The sequence below is a fragment of the Harpia harpyja genome, chromosome Z (genome assembly GCF_026419915.1).
Source record: "Harpia harpyja isolate bHarHar1 chromosome Z, bHarHar1 primary haplotype, whole genome shotgun sequence".
Classification (NCBI taxonomy): Eukaryota; Metazoa; Chordata; class Aves; order Accipitriformes; family Accipitridae; genus Harpia; species Harpia harpyja.
In genome coordinates this window covers 101,626,745-101,643,079 of record NC_068969.1, presented here as the reverse complement: position 1 = coordinate 101,643,079, position 16,335 = coordinate 101,626,745, and the positions used below count along the sequence as shown (strand labels likewise).

Below are 16,335 nucleotides of genomic sequence, written 5' to 3'. Positions count from 1 at the left end.
TGCCAAGATTGGAATGACCCTCTGGAGATCATCTAGTCCAAACACCCTGCTCAAAGCAGGGTCAGCTAAAGCAGGTTTCTCAAATTATTGTCCAGCTGGGTTCTGAGTATCAACAGGGATGGAAAGTCCACACCATTCTCTGGTCAATCTGTCAGCTTGGCCAAGCATGATTCCCCTGTTGCTAATCAATGCCAGCTACTCCCAATAACATTCTTGTATCTCCTGTGTTTCAAAATGGTTTCCAGAATTATTTGCTCCATCACCTTCACAGGGACAGATTTTAGGTTGATGGGCCTATAAGTCCCTGAATCTTCCTTCTTACCCTCCATGAAGATAAGAAGTGACACTTGCTTTCTAGCAGCCCTCAGGAACCATCCCCCAGTTGTCATGACCTTTCAAATGCAGCTGAAGAGTCTTTGCAATGCACTCATGGATGCACCCCACCAGGTCCCCCGAACTTGTGTACATCAGGTTTGTCTAAACATTGCATAGTCTGATCCTCCTCCACCAAGGGTAAGTCCTCCTTGCTCCAGACTTTGCCTCTGGTCTCATGGGCCTGGGGTTCCTGAAGGCAAGTCTTATCAGTGAAGACCAAGGCAAAGAAAACACCGAGTACCTCAGCCTGTTCTGCATCCTTTGTCACTAGATTCTCTACCCCATTCAGCAGAGGACCCACATTTTTCCCAGTCTTCCTTTCGCTGCCAATACAGCTGTAGAAGCTCTTCTTGTTGCCCTTCACATCCCTCACCAGATCCAACTCCAGGTGGGCTTTGGCTTTCCTAATCCCATCCCTACATACTCAGACAGGGTCTCTGTGGTCTTCCTGGGTCACACGGCCCTGTTCCCACCTCTTGTACATTTCCATTTTACGTTTGGATTTTGTCAGGAGCTCCCTGTACATCCACACAGGACTCCTATCACCTTTTCTTGATTTCCTTCTCATCAGGATGAACCATTCTTGAGCTTGGAGGAGATAACTTGAAAAAAATGCAGCTAGCTCTCCTGGACCCCTCTTTGCTCTAACAAAGCTCACTTCCTCTAGGCTACTCCATAATGTAAGTCAGCCTATTAAACTGCTGAAATGTTTCTGCCAAATACAGCTGTTAGATCTTCTGGGAAACCTCTTTATTAACATCACATTATGTAAGTAACATCAGTTTTACTGACTGAAAATTAAAAGGCAATTTTGACACAGTGATCTTTGCCCTTTGCCATATTAGTTGCATCAAAATGAATTATCAAGATAATCTGAAAGCAATTTTATTACTTTAGCACTTTCGTAACTCATTAGTAATTAAGTGCTTATCATAATCTAAACCTGAAAGATACAGGTAAATTGAACAAATACAAATGTTATAAGAACATGACAGAAAGGCTTTTCAACTTTATTTAAATAGGCACTACTCTTCTGCTCCATCTGCTAAATATATTATTTTTTTGGTTACACTTAACTTACCACTACACTAAAAACACTTTTTAAAGGAGCATGCCTCATCGTCTGACACCGACACCTTACAATGACTGGTGAGAAAGACAAACTCAGTTACGGCTTATACAGCTAAGGAATCACAAACTACACGTGCTGGCATATTAGCATCAGGGGAAAAAAAGTCTCAAATGCTAAAATGTGGAATAAGTAGCACTTCACAAAAATTCAATTTATTTTTTTTTAAATAGATGAGAAAATTAAGTAATTCTCAAAGATTAATTCCCCGAGAGAAGTAAACAGTTTCAGAAAAATTGACCTATTATCTGGTCTGCTTATAGCACTTTGACATGTATTTAACTTACTGCAAAAGCTGAAGGGAAGAGAGTAAAACCTCATTAATCAGACACCACGTGACACTGCTATTTATTTTAACATAGGTGAATCTCTATAAGCTCAGCCAAAACATAAGTGTTCCAGTTGAAAACACGATCCTCCCAAACCAGTACCAGCTTTAGAGGTGGAAGTTTTTTAGTGCCATATGGAATAATAAATAAATATCATCAAAAGTGAGGGCAGTATCAACCTTTATTTAGCAAAATTGAAAAATGAAATGCAACTCAATAAGAATTTAAACCCTGTAGTGTCGATTTCCAGAAGAAAATGAAGTATTCACATGAGCCCTATTTGCACATCTTCAGGGTACATTGATAAGAACTCTATCTCCACCTACTGGATCAGCTACAAAAATGTTTGTAGTTTTGAAACAGCACAAGGGGATTGGATTGCAAAGCCATTTATATGAACATGCAACTCAATTATATTGAAGATACTAGTCTGACAGAAGTTTTTCTTCTTCTTGCTGTTAGCTCTCTACATGCCATATGTTTAAGGACATTATACTTCACTGTTTAATCTCACCTAAACCTGTTCTTAAGCTTGTGTCCACAGACAAAGACTACCTACCTACCAGTCAAAATACACTGTAATTGAAAACTGCTGTGTTCAAAATGCTGAGGCTGAGAACATGAACTTTTAGCCTTTTGGATTATGTTGGATTTAAAACAGTGTAGGAGTATCAACACAAAAAACCTAACCTGGATTATGCTTGTTGGGTTTTGTTGTTTTGGTTTGGTTTTTTTTTTCCTTAATTTCAGTGTGTGTGGGCACATCCATACTGACGTCTCAAGTTGGATAATATGCTAGCATTGTAAATTTCATATAAGAAAAACCAATTTCTCCTCTGGAATGTCCTCCATTCTTTCCACCAACAAACAGTATTCTGTTTCCCAAAAGACTCTGTGTATGTTTGTACATGTTTAATTGTTCCTTCCCACACGTCAAAAGACCACACAAATGTGACACTTCTTCCACATATCTGCCTTTTCTTTCTGTTCTGACAGCAAGATCACTCATTCGTAAGTCATTTTCAAAACTGCCTATTGATCAAGTTTCTAGGTCAGAATTTCCTAAACCATGTCTTCCATAATAACAGACCCACTTGGATAATCAACCAAGTTCAACACCTGCTTCTGGTAGTCTCCCCAGCCTTCTTCCCATCCCACAAAAAAACTAAAATATGAATCAGAAACTGTTCTCTTCAGCACCATTTTTCTTCTATGTGTGTCTCACTCTCAGCTTAACAGGTTCATGCACACACATTACAGCATGTACAAATACTCCTCAAGCAGCTCCCACGAAAGCTGAAAACCCACAGAGCGCTGCCACCTTCAAAACAATTCACACATGCCACTCCTGAGTTTGCCAATGGGCAAAGAAAGCAGGCTGCATAAATTCTGACCCCCAAGAAGCCCATTCATTATTCCTTCCCCCCAAGAAGCACTGAGACTTGCTTTACAAGCACAAGCCAATCAGCTCTCACTCATCCACAGAAACAGATTACTGCATACACAGAGACTAACAAAACCATGGTGAGGGTGTAACACCATCACTGCCTTCCCTTATCAGAAAAATAAGCTAACAGACTAACAAAGCATAAAGGTGGTAATCACTATTCCAGCTATATAGTGGATCTGCTTATAAAATTCCCCTTTCATCATATTAATTTTGCTATGCACATTACCTCAGAGTCTCTTTTCCAGAAGAAGTTAAATTGAACTTACTACTTTCCGTTCTTTCCTTTACCTCAGCTCTTGTTTCTTCCCCAGTGTCGTGGTTTCAGCCCAGCCAGTAACAAAGGACCACACAGCCGCTCGTTCACTCCTCCCACCCCCCTCCAGTGGGATGGGGAGGAGAATCAGAAAGGAGAAAAGAAAAAAAAAAAAAAACAGAACCTCAAGGGTTGAGATAAGGACAATTTACTGGGACAACACAAAAAGAGAAGTTACAACAACAACGGTACTAATAAAAGAATATACAAAACAAGCGATGCACAGTGCAACTGCTCACCACCCGGAACCCAATGCTCCACCACTTTCTCCACTGAAAGCTGAGAGCTCCCCCCCAGCCCACTCCCCATTTATATACTGAGCATGATGTCACATGGTATGGAATAGCTCCTTGGCTAGTTCAGGTCCGCTGTCCCAGCTGTGCCCCCTCCCAGGTTCCTGTGAAAATTAACTCTATCCCAGCTGAACCCAGGACATCATCCACCCCTTAATCTATATCATGCCCAGATCCTACATTTTCCAGTTAATCACCACCACTTCCCTTGTCTTATATACATATATATATGTATATGGACACCCCCCACACACACATATAGCATTGCCTTAGTTTATGGGCCTTCCCTCTAATGTGTCCATCAATTTTATTTAGTCCATGACTTTGGGGCTCCATCTGTTGTAACAATCCTACAGAATAGGACAGATGGTGTGAGGTGTTGGATTGTTGCATACTGTCTCTGGAGCTTGCGGCTGGTACCTTTGGTGCAACCCACGCCCTTGGTCTGCAGGTCAAAGATGTTGATCTTGACGAAATCGCTGGGCACCAGTTCAAGTTCCATCACTGTTGCACTTGGCTCGGTTTCAAAGTCCATCCTTCAGTCATTTGCGTAATTCTTACTGTAATACCCTTGATATGGAATATAGACACTATAGATACAATGATGTACATTGGCAGGTTATTTAGCAGTTAACATCATACAGCCTAATTCACTGGCTATTCTCTCCCAAAATCAAATCTCCTTGAGGAACACATCGAAATTCCCCATCCTTCTGCATCACCCACCAAGTGCACCCAGGTCCTTGAGCAAAAGCAATCCCTTGGATGGGTTTGTCTCTGCTTGAGGCAGGACTAACCCAGACTGTCTTCCCCAACATAACCTTCATGCGCACTACAGGGACTTTATCTCCTTCTACAGTACGTGGAAGTCTTGGTTGGGCAGGGCCAGCCCGACTGGCGGATCTTCTAGTATTAACCAACCAGGTGGCTTTTGCTAAATGTATATCCCAATGTTTGAAAGTTCCACCCCCCATTGCTCTCAATGTAGTTTTCAGCAGTCCATTGTATCATTCAATTTTTCCGGAGGCCGGTGAGTGACAGGGGATGTGATACACCCACTCAATGCCACGCTCTTTGACCCCGGCGTCTATGAGGTTGTTTCGGAAGTGAGTCCCATTGTCTGACTCGATTCTTTCTGGGGTGCCGTGTCACCACAAGACTTGCTCTTCAAGGCCCAGGATAGTGTTCTGGGCACTGGCATGGGACACAGGATATGTTTCTAGCCATCCAGTGGTTGTTTCCACCATTGTAAGCACATGGCACTTGCCTTGGTGGGTTTGTGGGAGTGTGATATAGTCAATCTGCCAGGCCTCCGCATATTTGTATTTCATCCATCGCCCTCCATACGACACGGGTTTTAGCCGCTTGGCTTGCTTAATTGCAGCACAGGTTTCACATTCATGGATAACCTGCACAACGATGTCCGTGGTCAAGTCCACCCCTCGATCACGAGCCCATCTATATGTTGCATCTCCTCCCTGATGGCCTGAGGTGTCATGGGCACACAGAGCCATAAATAGCTCACCCTTATGTTGCCAGTCCAGATCGACCTGAGACACTTCAATCTTGGCAGCCTGATCTGCCTGCCGGTTGTTTTGATGTTCTTCAGTGGCCCGACTCTTGGGTACATGAGCACCTACGTGATGTACTTTTACCACTGGCTTCTCTATGCGAACAGCAATATCTTGCCACAGAGCAGCAGCCCAGATGGGTTTACCTCTGCGCTGCCAGTTGCTCTGCTTCCATTGCTGTAGCCACCCCCCATAGGGCATCTGCCACCATCCATGAGTCAGTATAGAAATAGAGCGCTGGCCACTTCTCTCTTTCAGCAATGTCTAAAGCCAGCTGGATGGCTTTCACTTCCACAAATTGACTTGATTCACCTTCTCCTTCAGCAGTTTCTGCGACTTGTCGTGTAGGACTCCATACAGCAGCCTTCCACCCCCAATGTTTTCCCACAATGCAACAGGACACATCAGTGAACAGGGCATATTGCCTCTCATTTTCTGACAGTCTATTGTACAGTGGGGCCTCTTCAGCACATGTCACCTCCTCCTCTGGCGACATTCCAAAATCTTTGCCTTCTGGCCAGTCCGTGATCACTTCCAAAATTCCTGGGCAATCAGGGTTTCCTATGCGAGCTCGTTGTGTGATTAGTGTGGCCCACTTACTCCACATGGCATCAGTCGCATGATGTGTAGAGGAGACCCTCCCTTTGAACATCCAGCCCAGCACTGGCAGTCGGGGTGCTAAGAGGAGCTGTGTTTCAGTACCAACCACTTCTGAGGCGGCTTGAATTCCTTCATATGCTGCCAATATCTCTTTTTCATTTGGGAGTATAGCAGGCCTCGGATCCTCGATATCCCCGACTCCAAAATCCCAGGGGTCAGCCTCAGGTCTCCCCAGGTGCTTTCTGCCAGAGGCTCCAGGTAGGGCCGTTCTCCCCAGCTGCGGTATAGAGCACATTTTTAACATCCTGTCCTGCCCAGACTGGCCCAGGGGCTATTGCATGAACAATCTCCCACTTAATTTGTTCAAAGGCTTGTCGTTGTTCAGAGCCCCATTTAAAATTGTTCTTCTTCTGGGTAACTTGATAGAGAGGGCTTACAATTAGACTGTAATTTGGAATATGCATTCTCCAAAAGCCCACAACACCTAAGAAAGCCTGTGTTTCCTCTTTATTGGTCGGTGGGGACATAGCTGCTATTTTGTTGATCACATCCATAGGGATCTGATGACACCCGCCTTGCCATTTTATTCCTAAAAACTGGATCTCCTGTGCAGGTCCCTTGACCTTACTTTCTTTTATGGCAAAACCAGCCTTCAAAAGGATTTGGATTATTTTCTTCCCTTTCTCAAAAACTTCTGCTGCTGTGTTGCCTCATACAATGATATCATCAATGTATTGCAGGAGTTCTAGAGCTTCACCTTTTTCCAGTGCAGTCTGTATCAGTCCATGGCAAATGGTGGGGCTGTGTTTCCACCCCTGGGGCAGTCGATTCCAGGTGTACTGGATGCCCCTCCAAGTGAAAGCAAACTGTGGCCTGCACTCCACTGCCAAAGGGATTGAGAAAAACTCATTAGCAATGTCAATTGTGGCATACCACTTGGCTGCCTTTGATTCCGGTTCATATTGAAGTTCTAACATATCTGGCACAGCAGCCTGAGCAGTGGCATGCCTTCATTCAGCCCATGACAGTCTACTGTTAGTCTCCACTCCCCATTAGATTTCCACACAGGCCATATGAGATTATTAATGGGTGAGTGAGTCTTGCTGATCAATCTTTGGCTCTCCAATCGGCAAATGAGCTTATGGATGGGAATCGGGGAGTCTCGGTTAGTGCGATATTGCCACTGGTGTACCGTCATGGTAGCAATTGTCACCTGTTGTTCTTCAACCTTCAGCAACCCCACAACCGAAGGGTCCTCAGAGAGGCCAGGCAAGGCAGACAGCTGTTCAATTTCCTCCATCTCCAATGCAGCTATACCAAAGGCCCAACAGTACCCCTTTGGGTCCTTGAAATACCACCTCCTGAGATAGTCTATGCCAAGGATGCATGGGGCCTCTGGACCAGTCACAATGGGGTGTTTATGCCACTCATTCCCAGTTAGCCTCACTTCAGCTTCCAATATAGTTAGCTCTTGGGATCCCCCTGCCACACCAGAGATACAGATGGATTCTGCCCCTTTATAACTTGATGGCATAAGGGTACATTGTGCACCAGTGCCTACTAGAGCCTTATATTCCTGTGGGTCTGATGTTGTGAGAGACTGAATTGTTATCTTGAGCTGTTTGTCTCAAAGATTGTTAGGTGTGAGAGACTGGACTGCCATCTCAAGCCATTCATCTCAAGGATTGTTTGATGTGAGAGAGTGAACTGTCAACTATTCATCTCAAGCCATTTGTCTCTGGGATGGCCTGTTTAAGCAGGACCATCCTCTGTCCATAAGGATGATTACCAGGCCACTGAGGCATCCAGGGGAGGAAACAGGCTCCAGCCGATGAAGCATGCAGGAATGTGGAGACTACCATTCTTATGGAAACTGTAGTCTTTGAGATAAGATACTGGTTTCTAGTGTTGATCACAGGAAGGTCGTGTGATAGACGAAACCTGCAGCGCATGAACAGTACGTATGTGCATGCATCATCGAACTATGCCCTATAAAAAACCGTGGAGACAAGCCGTGGTGTGCACCCACCACCGAAGAATTGAAGACTAAGGACCAACGGGACACCGCTGGATCCATGTTGGTGACTATCCTTGCAACTCTATCCTGACTCCTTGCTTGATTTCTGCATCTTCTTCCATTCTATCCCATCACTACTATTTTCTACTTTTGATACTTCTGATAATAAAAACTCTTTCAGGTATACAGCATTTGACCTTGTTTGTCTTAATCTCACTCTTGGGATCCTATTGAAACCTCCCCCAACATTGGATCGGGACAGATGTGCCAGGCCATCGAATCCACACTGTCCAGTAGACCCAGTTGTCCCTTTCCTCCACCTGGCTGGAGGCAGGGCCCCTCTAATCCTGGTTAGAGTATCTGTTACTCACTTTTCACAAACATGAATCAGAGTCCCCTCAAGAGGATCAGAAATGAGATCAGCCCTTCTACTCTGTCTGGGGGACTGCTCATGGGAAACTGGAGCAGCATTTTTCCAAGAAGAATCCTCTTTTCTGATTGCTGTTTCTCGCAACTCCCGTACCCGTGCATCCAGGACTGAGGTAGGTTCTCCATCCCACTTCCTCATGTCCTCTCCATGGTCACACAAGTAAAACCACAGGTTAGCCCATCATGTGTACTTTCTATCTCCTCTCTCGGGCAGAGGAACGCTTACTCCTAATAGCTGCGATGCGGGCCTGTACAGGTGGGGAGGAGGACATATCCACTTTGAATTGCTGGAACTCTCGGGACAATTCCTTTACAGCCAAGACACAGGCCCGTAGGGAGGAAGAGAGACTTCTTTCGTATTGCCGGAGTTGGACAGCCAATTCATCCACCGTTTGTCCATAGCCTTCTTTCCACGACATTACTGCCAATGAGTTGGCATAGGTTGGTGGTGCACTTCGTAGAAACTTCCGCCACATCGGTTGTGTGCATTGGACTTCATCTGGATCTGTGGGTGACTGCGCATTTTCTGGATCATTATAAATCACCTCCAGCACAGCTAATTCCCTCAGGTACTGGATACCTCTCTCCATGGTGGTCCACTTGCCTCAGTGACGTGTAACTTCATCCTTGAAGGGGTATCTTTCCTTCACACCTGACAGAAGTCGCCTCCAGAGGCTGAGGACTTGTGGTTTTCTCCCAATCACCTTGTCAATGCCCCCTTCCCTAGACAGGGATCCCAACTGCTTGGCTTCCTTACCCTCTAATTCCAAACTACTGGCCCCATTATGCCAGCATCGGAGCAGCCAGGTAACAATGTGCTCACCTGGGTGGCGGCCAATATCTTTTCACATGTCACAGAACTCACTCAGCGATAGAGATTGGGTGATTATTTCAGGTTCTGCCTCTTCCTCCTGTTCTCGTGATGACCCTGGTTCACTTTCATCTCTCACTAAGCAAACTGATTTCTTTGTGTATTTCTTCTTCTGTACAGGAGCAACTGATACTGGCACAGGTTGGTTCGCTGGTTTAGCTGCGGTGCCCGTTGCCAGGGTGGGTAGCCGCAGTGCCCATCACTCTGTTTTCCCTCTCCTCCCCCCAAGGGTGCTGCCTACTATCAAGCAGTGTTTGGTAGATACTGGCCAGGGCCCAGCACAGTGCAGTAAGTTGTGCATCTCTGGCATAGCCACAGCATTTTCCTTTCAAATATTCTACCACTTCATGAGGGTTCTGTAGTTGTTCGGGAGTGAAGTTCCAAGCCACTGGAGGTGAGAAGTTCTCTAGATACCTGCCCATATCCTCCCACATGCCATGCCACCCATGAATATCCAGCTTTGGGGCAGATCTCTCAGTGGTATTCTTAAAAAACCTTTTTGTAGTAGTCCTAAACAAGACCTGAAACATATTCAGGAGACATAGCACTAACAGCATGCTGGCTTGCGCATCCCAAGGATATTCAAAATTCTCAAAAGCTGTTGTAATTAGCCAGAAGGAGAAAAGGGAGGTGAACGGATGGGGGGAAGTATCCCCCCCTGACTTCCCCACGGATTAAGTGTGATTACCAATAAATTCCGATGGAAGGCAGCTGAAGTATGGAAATTATATCACTGCTGCATACAGATACCAGCTTAACCTCACAACCAGTGATGTAATCATTTCATAAGTCAACACTGCCCAGTAGAGCAAAATGATAATCCCGATCCCTCTCCCAGAGGTGATATGCGTAACTGCAGGCAATACATAGAGCATATAAGAACTTACACAACGCCACCATGTGAACAAATGAACCAACATTGTGACTAGCATCTATTTAACTAATATAAGAAATGCATATAACAAAGTTGTTTTAACATGCTCTGGCCAGACCTGTCATTATCTCAACCCTTCGTGCCCCATGTTGGGCGCCAAAAAGGACTGTCATTGTTTCAGCCCAGCCAGTAACAAAGGACCACACAGTCGCTCGTTCACTCCTCCCACCCCCCTCCAGTGGGATGGGGAGGAGAATCAGAAAGGAGAAAAGAAAAAAACCCAGAACCTCGAGGGTTGAGATAAGGACAATTTACTGGGACAACACAAAAAGAGAAGTTACAACAACAGTACTAATAAAAGAATATATAAAACGAGCGATGCACAGTGCAACTGCTCACCACCCGGAACCCAATGCTCCACCACTTTCTCCACTGAAAGCCGAGAGCTCCCCCCCAGCCCACTCCCCATTTATATACTGAGCATGATGTCACATGGTATGGAATAGCTCCTTGGCTAGTTCAGGTCCGCTGTCCCGGCTGTGCCTGCTCCCAGGTTCCTGTGAAAATTAACTCTACACCAGCTGAACCCAAGACACCAAGTCTGTTTTCTTTCAGGATCCCCTTCTTCTCTCCATGCCGCAAGTAACACCAACTAAGACACCACCTTACTTACCCTCTCGTACTTAGTCTTTGCTTTTCTTCTGATTTTCTTCAGTGGAAGAGACACCATCCTTTCACCTATATGCTACACAATCCAACTCAAATCTTTAACTGTTTCTATGCTTTGATATTTCAGGAAACAATCTACATTAAGTATTTAATTATCGACATGAGTCTGCTTATGTTGTACAAATGTATATTCAAGAAATAGACTACACAAGTCCGAAACACAAGTACAGCAACCACCTTCCACCAGAGAGAATAAACATTTCTTTCAGTCTGCTTCCAAGTTCCCTGTAATGGTATGTCAACTATTCCACCTGTTTTAAGTAATAAAAGCCTCCCACTGTGAGTTTAGCCTCTAATCTACATGAAATCTTTTAAGAGAAAGATCTGCCTGAAAGTTAGGTACCTTGACAGCACTATATTACCGTAATTGCCCAAACTGTACAGAGTGCGCTAGAGTAATTGATGAAAACTACAATTTCAAGTTAGAATTTCTGTTAAGCCTCAGAAATAAAAACATTAACACAAAAGACTGTGATAAGCCTCCCAAAAGCTGCACTTCAACTTCTTGTTACTTGTTTCTCATACCTGTTATAAGCCATTCAGTGTTTCTCAGTAGCTCTTATAAGCACTTCTGGTGAAATATAGTTTTCACTAAATTCACAAAAACCCCTTATGTTACTATTTATGGGTGGCTTAAGCTTTTGTGTTGTTTTCTAACTGACAGATAAAGGAAAACTCAATCTCTAAGACCAACTTAAGATATTAAAAGCATCAAAAATCACCTACTGCTGAAAATAAATATGCAGCACTATGTATTTCCCTGCCCTAAACCACATACACAACAGATTATTTGCTGCTGCTCAAGAGATTTATTGCACTTTTGTCCTGATTTCAGCTGGGATAGAGTTAATTGTCTTCCTAGTAGCTGGTATAGTGCTAGGTTTTTTAGTTTGGTATGAGAAGAATGTTCATAACACACTGACGTTCTCAGTTGTTGCTACGTTTAGTTTAAAGTCAAGGATTTTTCAGCTTCTCATGCCCTGCCAGCAAGAAGGCTGGAGGGGCACAAGAAATTGGGAGGCAACACAGCCAGGGCAGCTGAGCCAAAGGGGCCAGCAGGGTATTCCATACCATGTGACATCATGTCTAGTATCGAAACTGGGGGAGTGGGGGTGGGGAGATCACTGCTCAAGGACTAACTGGGCGTCCATCAGCAGGTGGTGACCAATTGCATTGTGCATCCTTTGTATATTCCAATCCTTTTATTATTACTATTGTCATTTTATTAGTGTTACCATCATCATTATTAGTTTCTCCTTTTCTGTTCTATTAAACTGTTCTTAACTCAACCCACGAGTTCTACTTTTTTTTCCCCGATTCTCTCCCCCATCCCACTGGGTGGGGGGGAAGTGAGTGAGCAGCTGCGTGGTGCTTAGTTGCTGGCTGGGGTTAAACCATGACAACTTCACGTAATACACAAAAACAAATCAAAAAAAGAACACCAAAATCCACAAAGAAAAGATACACAGCATTTCAAAGCAAAATACAAGGAAGGCAAAGGTAGACCAGAAGACCAGACAAATAAAATAAATCTCTGTTTAATATATGTAAGTACACTAAATATTAGTGAATACCAGATGTAGAAAGAAAACATTTAGAAATACTTCTGTTTTCTCAAGCTTAAAAACACAATCTGTATATCCCGAAAAGGACAGAATAGACCTACCTTTCTGTAGAACACTGCATGATTTATTTCGTGTTAAAACCAAAGATGTTAACAGACTCTTAATTTGTGTATTCTGTGTTTTCAACTATTAACATAACCAACTTATGCATTAAAGATATTGATTAATACAATGGCAGCATGCTTAAAACCGATTTAGCTATTTGGTTTAAATTTAAAGTCAACTTTAAAAGGCTTCAAAATTTTATTCAGGAATTACAGAACTCAGGAACACAAAAGGATGTACAGAAGTGAATCACTGCCCCCCCGAACAGTGTCACTGTTTGAGTGAACAATAAAAAGAGGAAACTGTATTTAAATATTTGAAAATAAGCCTTTTCTCAAAGACCTTTTGTATTTTTTTTTTTTTTTAAATCAGACCAGACAACACACACAGTGTGTTTATTATCATATATAAACTTGCCTGCTTTATACCTCTAAGTTGTTCTCTCCTTCATATTGCCCTGGCAACCCTTTTTTAGGATGAGATTTCTCAACACAAAAAGTTTAGCAGCACGGAAGCGCATATTGACTTATTACGGAATTATTTCTACCAGGAAAAGAATGTTATCTCTGATCTGGGACAATGAATAAAGTGGAGATGCTCACAGAAGTAAAGTTAGGATACAGATTTAGATGTCGAGCACTCTGAAGATTTTAAGTGGACTATTCTTGGAACTGTTTCCCCCCCTTCAGAGAAGATCTAGCCAAATTATGTAGTTAATATGTAATTTATAGTCCCTCTTTCCCTCTTCTAACCCTGCCCTAGTCCGAAGGTAGTTTCTGCTTGAAGCGTAACAGGACAATGAAACCGCTTTTGCAATATCCTTCCAAAATGGCTGAACTCTCAAGACTCGGTACTGCTATCAGAAGATGTTCAGAGCAGCTACCTGAACCTGATTTTCCAAAAGCATTAGACAGATTAACAGCATATTAGCTGCTTTGCAGTATTTACCTAGGCACTGTACACAAGGAAATAAGCTTACTCTTACTAAAAGAAAAAACACATTTACAAGAGAAAACTACCAGAGCAGCTAAAGCATTACTTACAGTGTGGGTTATCTCTCTGTATCTTATTTACCCTTTCAACTCTCAGATCCAACCAGTTTCTCATCTACCTCCTTCTACCATTTTTCTGTTACGTGAACACACAAAAACGAGGTGGAATACGTTACGTGAACACACAAAAACGAGGTGGAATACGTTACGTGAACACACAAAAACGAGGTGGAATACGTTACGTGAACACACAAAAACGAGGTGGAATACGTTACGTGAACACACAAAAACGAGGTGGAATACGTTACGTGAACACACAAAAACGAGGTGGAATACGTTACGTGAACACACAAAAACGAGGTGGAATACGTTACGTGAACACACAAAAACGAGGTGGAATACGTTACGTGAACACACAAAAACGAGGTGGAATACGTTACGTGAACACACAAAAACGAGGTGGAATACGTTACGTGAACACACAAAAACGAGGTGGAATACGTTACGTGAACACACAAAAACGAGGTGGAATACGTTACGTGAACACACAAAAACGAGGTGGAATACGTTACGTGAACACACAAAAACGAGGTGGAATACGTTACGTGAACACACAAAAACGAGGTGGAATACGTTACGTGAACACACAAAAACGAGGTGGAATACGTTACGTGAACACACAAAAACGAGGTGGAATACGTTACGTGAACACACAAAAACGAGGTGGAATACGTTACGTGAACACACAAAAACGAGGTGGAATACGTTACGTGAACACACAAAAACGAGGTGGAATACGTTACGTGAACACACAAAAACGAGGTGGAATACAAACTTCGTACAGACAGCTGCTAACACCACCCATGGAAACAACTTATTTAGTACCAGACAGTAAAGGTAGAATGAAAGAAATCATCACTTTTTCAGCGATGAAAAATGCGAATGCAGCTGCTAGCAAACTGCCTAGTGTTTAGAGATGGGATTAAAATATCATTTAGCACTTATTCAGTCAATGAAAAAGAGTAAGATAATATTAGTACCTCCTCTTTTCCGCCAAATTTGCACCTTCATCCTTCAGCTCCTTACTTTTCTTTACACAGTCTTCGACAAGAATTTTCTTTCTTCTCTTGGTTGCATGCACCCAGTTAGCAGCATCATCATCAGCCAGATCCTTGTCATCTGCAGCTTCTGCTTCAAATTGCTGAGAAGTAGCTTTTGAAACTTTCTCACCAATCTTTCTCTTCCACCCAAAAGAAGCCATTTGGAGAACTAGACAAAAACGTATTTTCAGTAATTAGGTTTTAAGTACGCAAAATAAAAAATACACCTCGCACATCTCGATTCTCAAACAGTAATATGTAACAGGCTGCCACTCCCCCACACAAATTCTGCCCATTGGCTTCACCAGAAATGTTAGTCAGGCAACTATTATTTTAAGCCCAGCTGGAAGATGTTCTCTAGCAGGAAAAAAAAAAAAAAAAAAAAAAAAAAGCCAGAGCTCTGACACAGCAGAAAGCCTTAAAACGTTGAAGCCAATACACCAGAAAGCAGACAAAAGGAAAAAAAGAAACGACTCGGCCCAAGGTGACCGACGCACCACGGCCATGGCCCCCGCCCCGCTCAGCCTGCGAGCCGCGCCGACCACGCAAACCTCCCGCCGCACGGCCCGAAGCCCCTTCGGCCCGGCCGCCCGCCCGTGGGGAAGCTTCCCGGCACGGCCGCTCCCCAGCCAGGCAGGCAGGCACCGCCGGGACGGGCGTCTCCGGCGGGGCACGGCCCGCCGCTCACCCCGGCGGGGAGCGCAGCCGAGGGGCAGGCGGCAGGAAGCGGGTGGCCAGCGGGGCTGAGGGAGGCCGCGTCCTGCGTCGGCTCCGCCCCGGCCGCCCCGCGGAGGAGGCCCCGGCGCCGCCCCGCATCCCCCCGCCGCCGACCCCGCATCCCCCCGCCGCTCGAGCCGCGGGCAGGGCCCAGCGGCTGCGGACCATTACCTGCCGCCCGCCGCCTCTCTTCCGGCTGGAAGGCCCGCGCGACTCTTAACCCCCCACCCCCGACCTCGCCGGCAGGAAGCGGAAGGGCGGGGCGGCAGCGGCGGGAGCGGAAGCGGAAGGGAAGGAAGGGCACCGGCAGCCGCCATCGCCTCTCGCGGCGCCGGGAACAGCCAGGGCTGCCCGCGCCCGCGGGGCACGCCGGGAGCTGTAGTTCCCCCGGGAACGGCTCCCGCCCCGGAGGCGCGGGCCCGGGGCAAAGTGCCGGTGATATCCAGCTTCCACGAGCACGACCGGGAGGCGTCCGGGCAACGCAGGGCAGCGCCAGCTGGGTCACGGAGCGGCCCGGGGGCGAGCCCGGCTGCCCCGAGCTCCCGGATGCGCGGCTGGAGGGTTCCGGGCGCGTCCGGTCGCCAGGTGCCGCGTCGCCGCCCGGGTGGCGACACGCGCCTCTGTGCTCACCCCTGCTCCTGACGCTCGGGGGGCGGGGCGGGCAGGCGGGAACGGCACCCCGCGGCACCCCCGGCCGCTCCTCTGAGCGGTCACCTCCGTCCCCGGCGCCGGGCGGGAAGGGCTGCCAGGAGGAACGACCAAGGCTGAGGGTTCTTTCCCCGCCTCGCAGGAAGAAGGGTTTAAAATCGCTCCCTCGTCACCGGGGAAAATACCAGGAGCGGTGGTGCACGACAAGAGCAGAGCGGAAAGGAAGAT

General features: G+C 45.6%; 1 protein-coding gene across 1 annotated transcript in view; it reads right to left on the bottom strand.

Moving 5' to 3' along the window:
* The window catches only part of TTC33 (tetratricopeptide repeat domain 33), a 55,701-nt gene extending 39,950 nt beyond the window's left edge, over positions 1 to 15,751 (bottom strand). The window contains exons 1-2 of the mRNA XM_052775628.1: positions 15,631 to 15,751; positions 14,683 to 14,911 (exon numbers count right to left, since the gene is read on the bottom strand). Of these exons, the coding sequence (XP_052631588.1) occupies positions 14,683 to 14,903 (221 nt within the window). The 5' untranslated portion in view covers positions 14,904 to 14,911; positions 15,631 to 15,751. The remainder of the gene's footprint in view (positions 1 to 14,682; positions 14,912 to 15,630) is intronic.
* Positions 15,752 to 16,335: the final 584 nt, after the last annotated feature.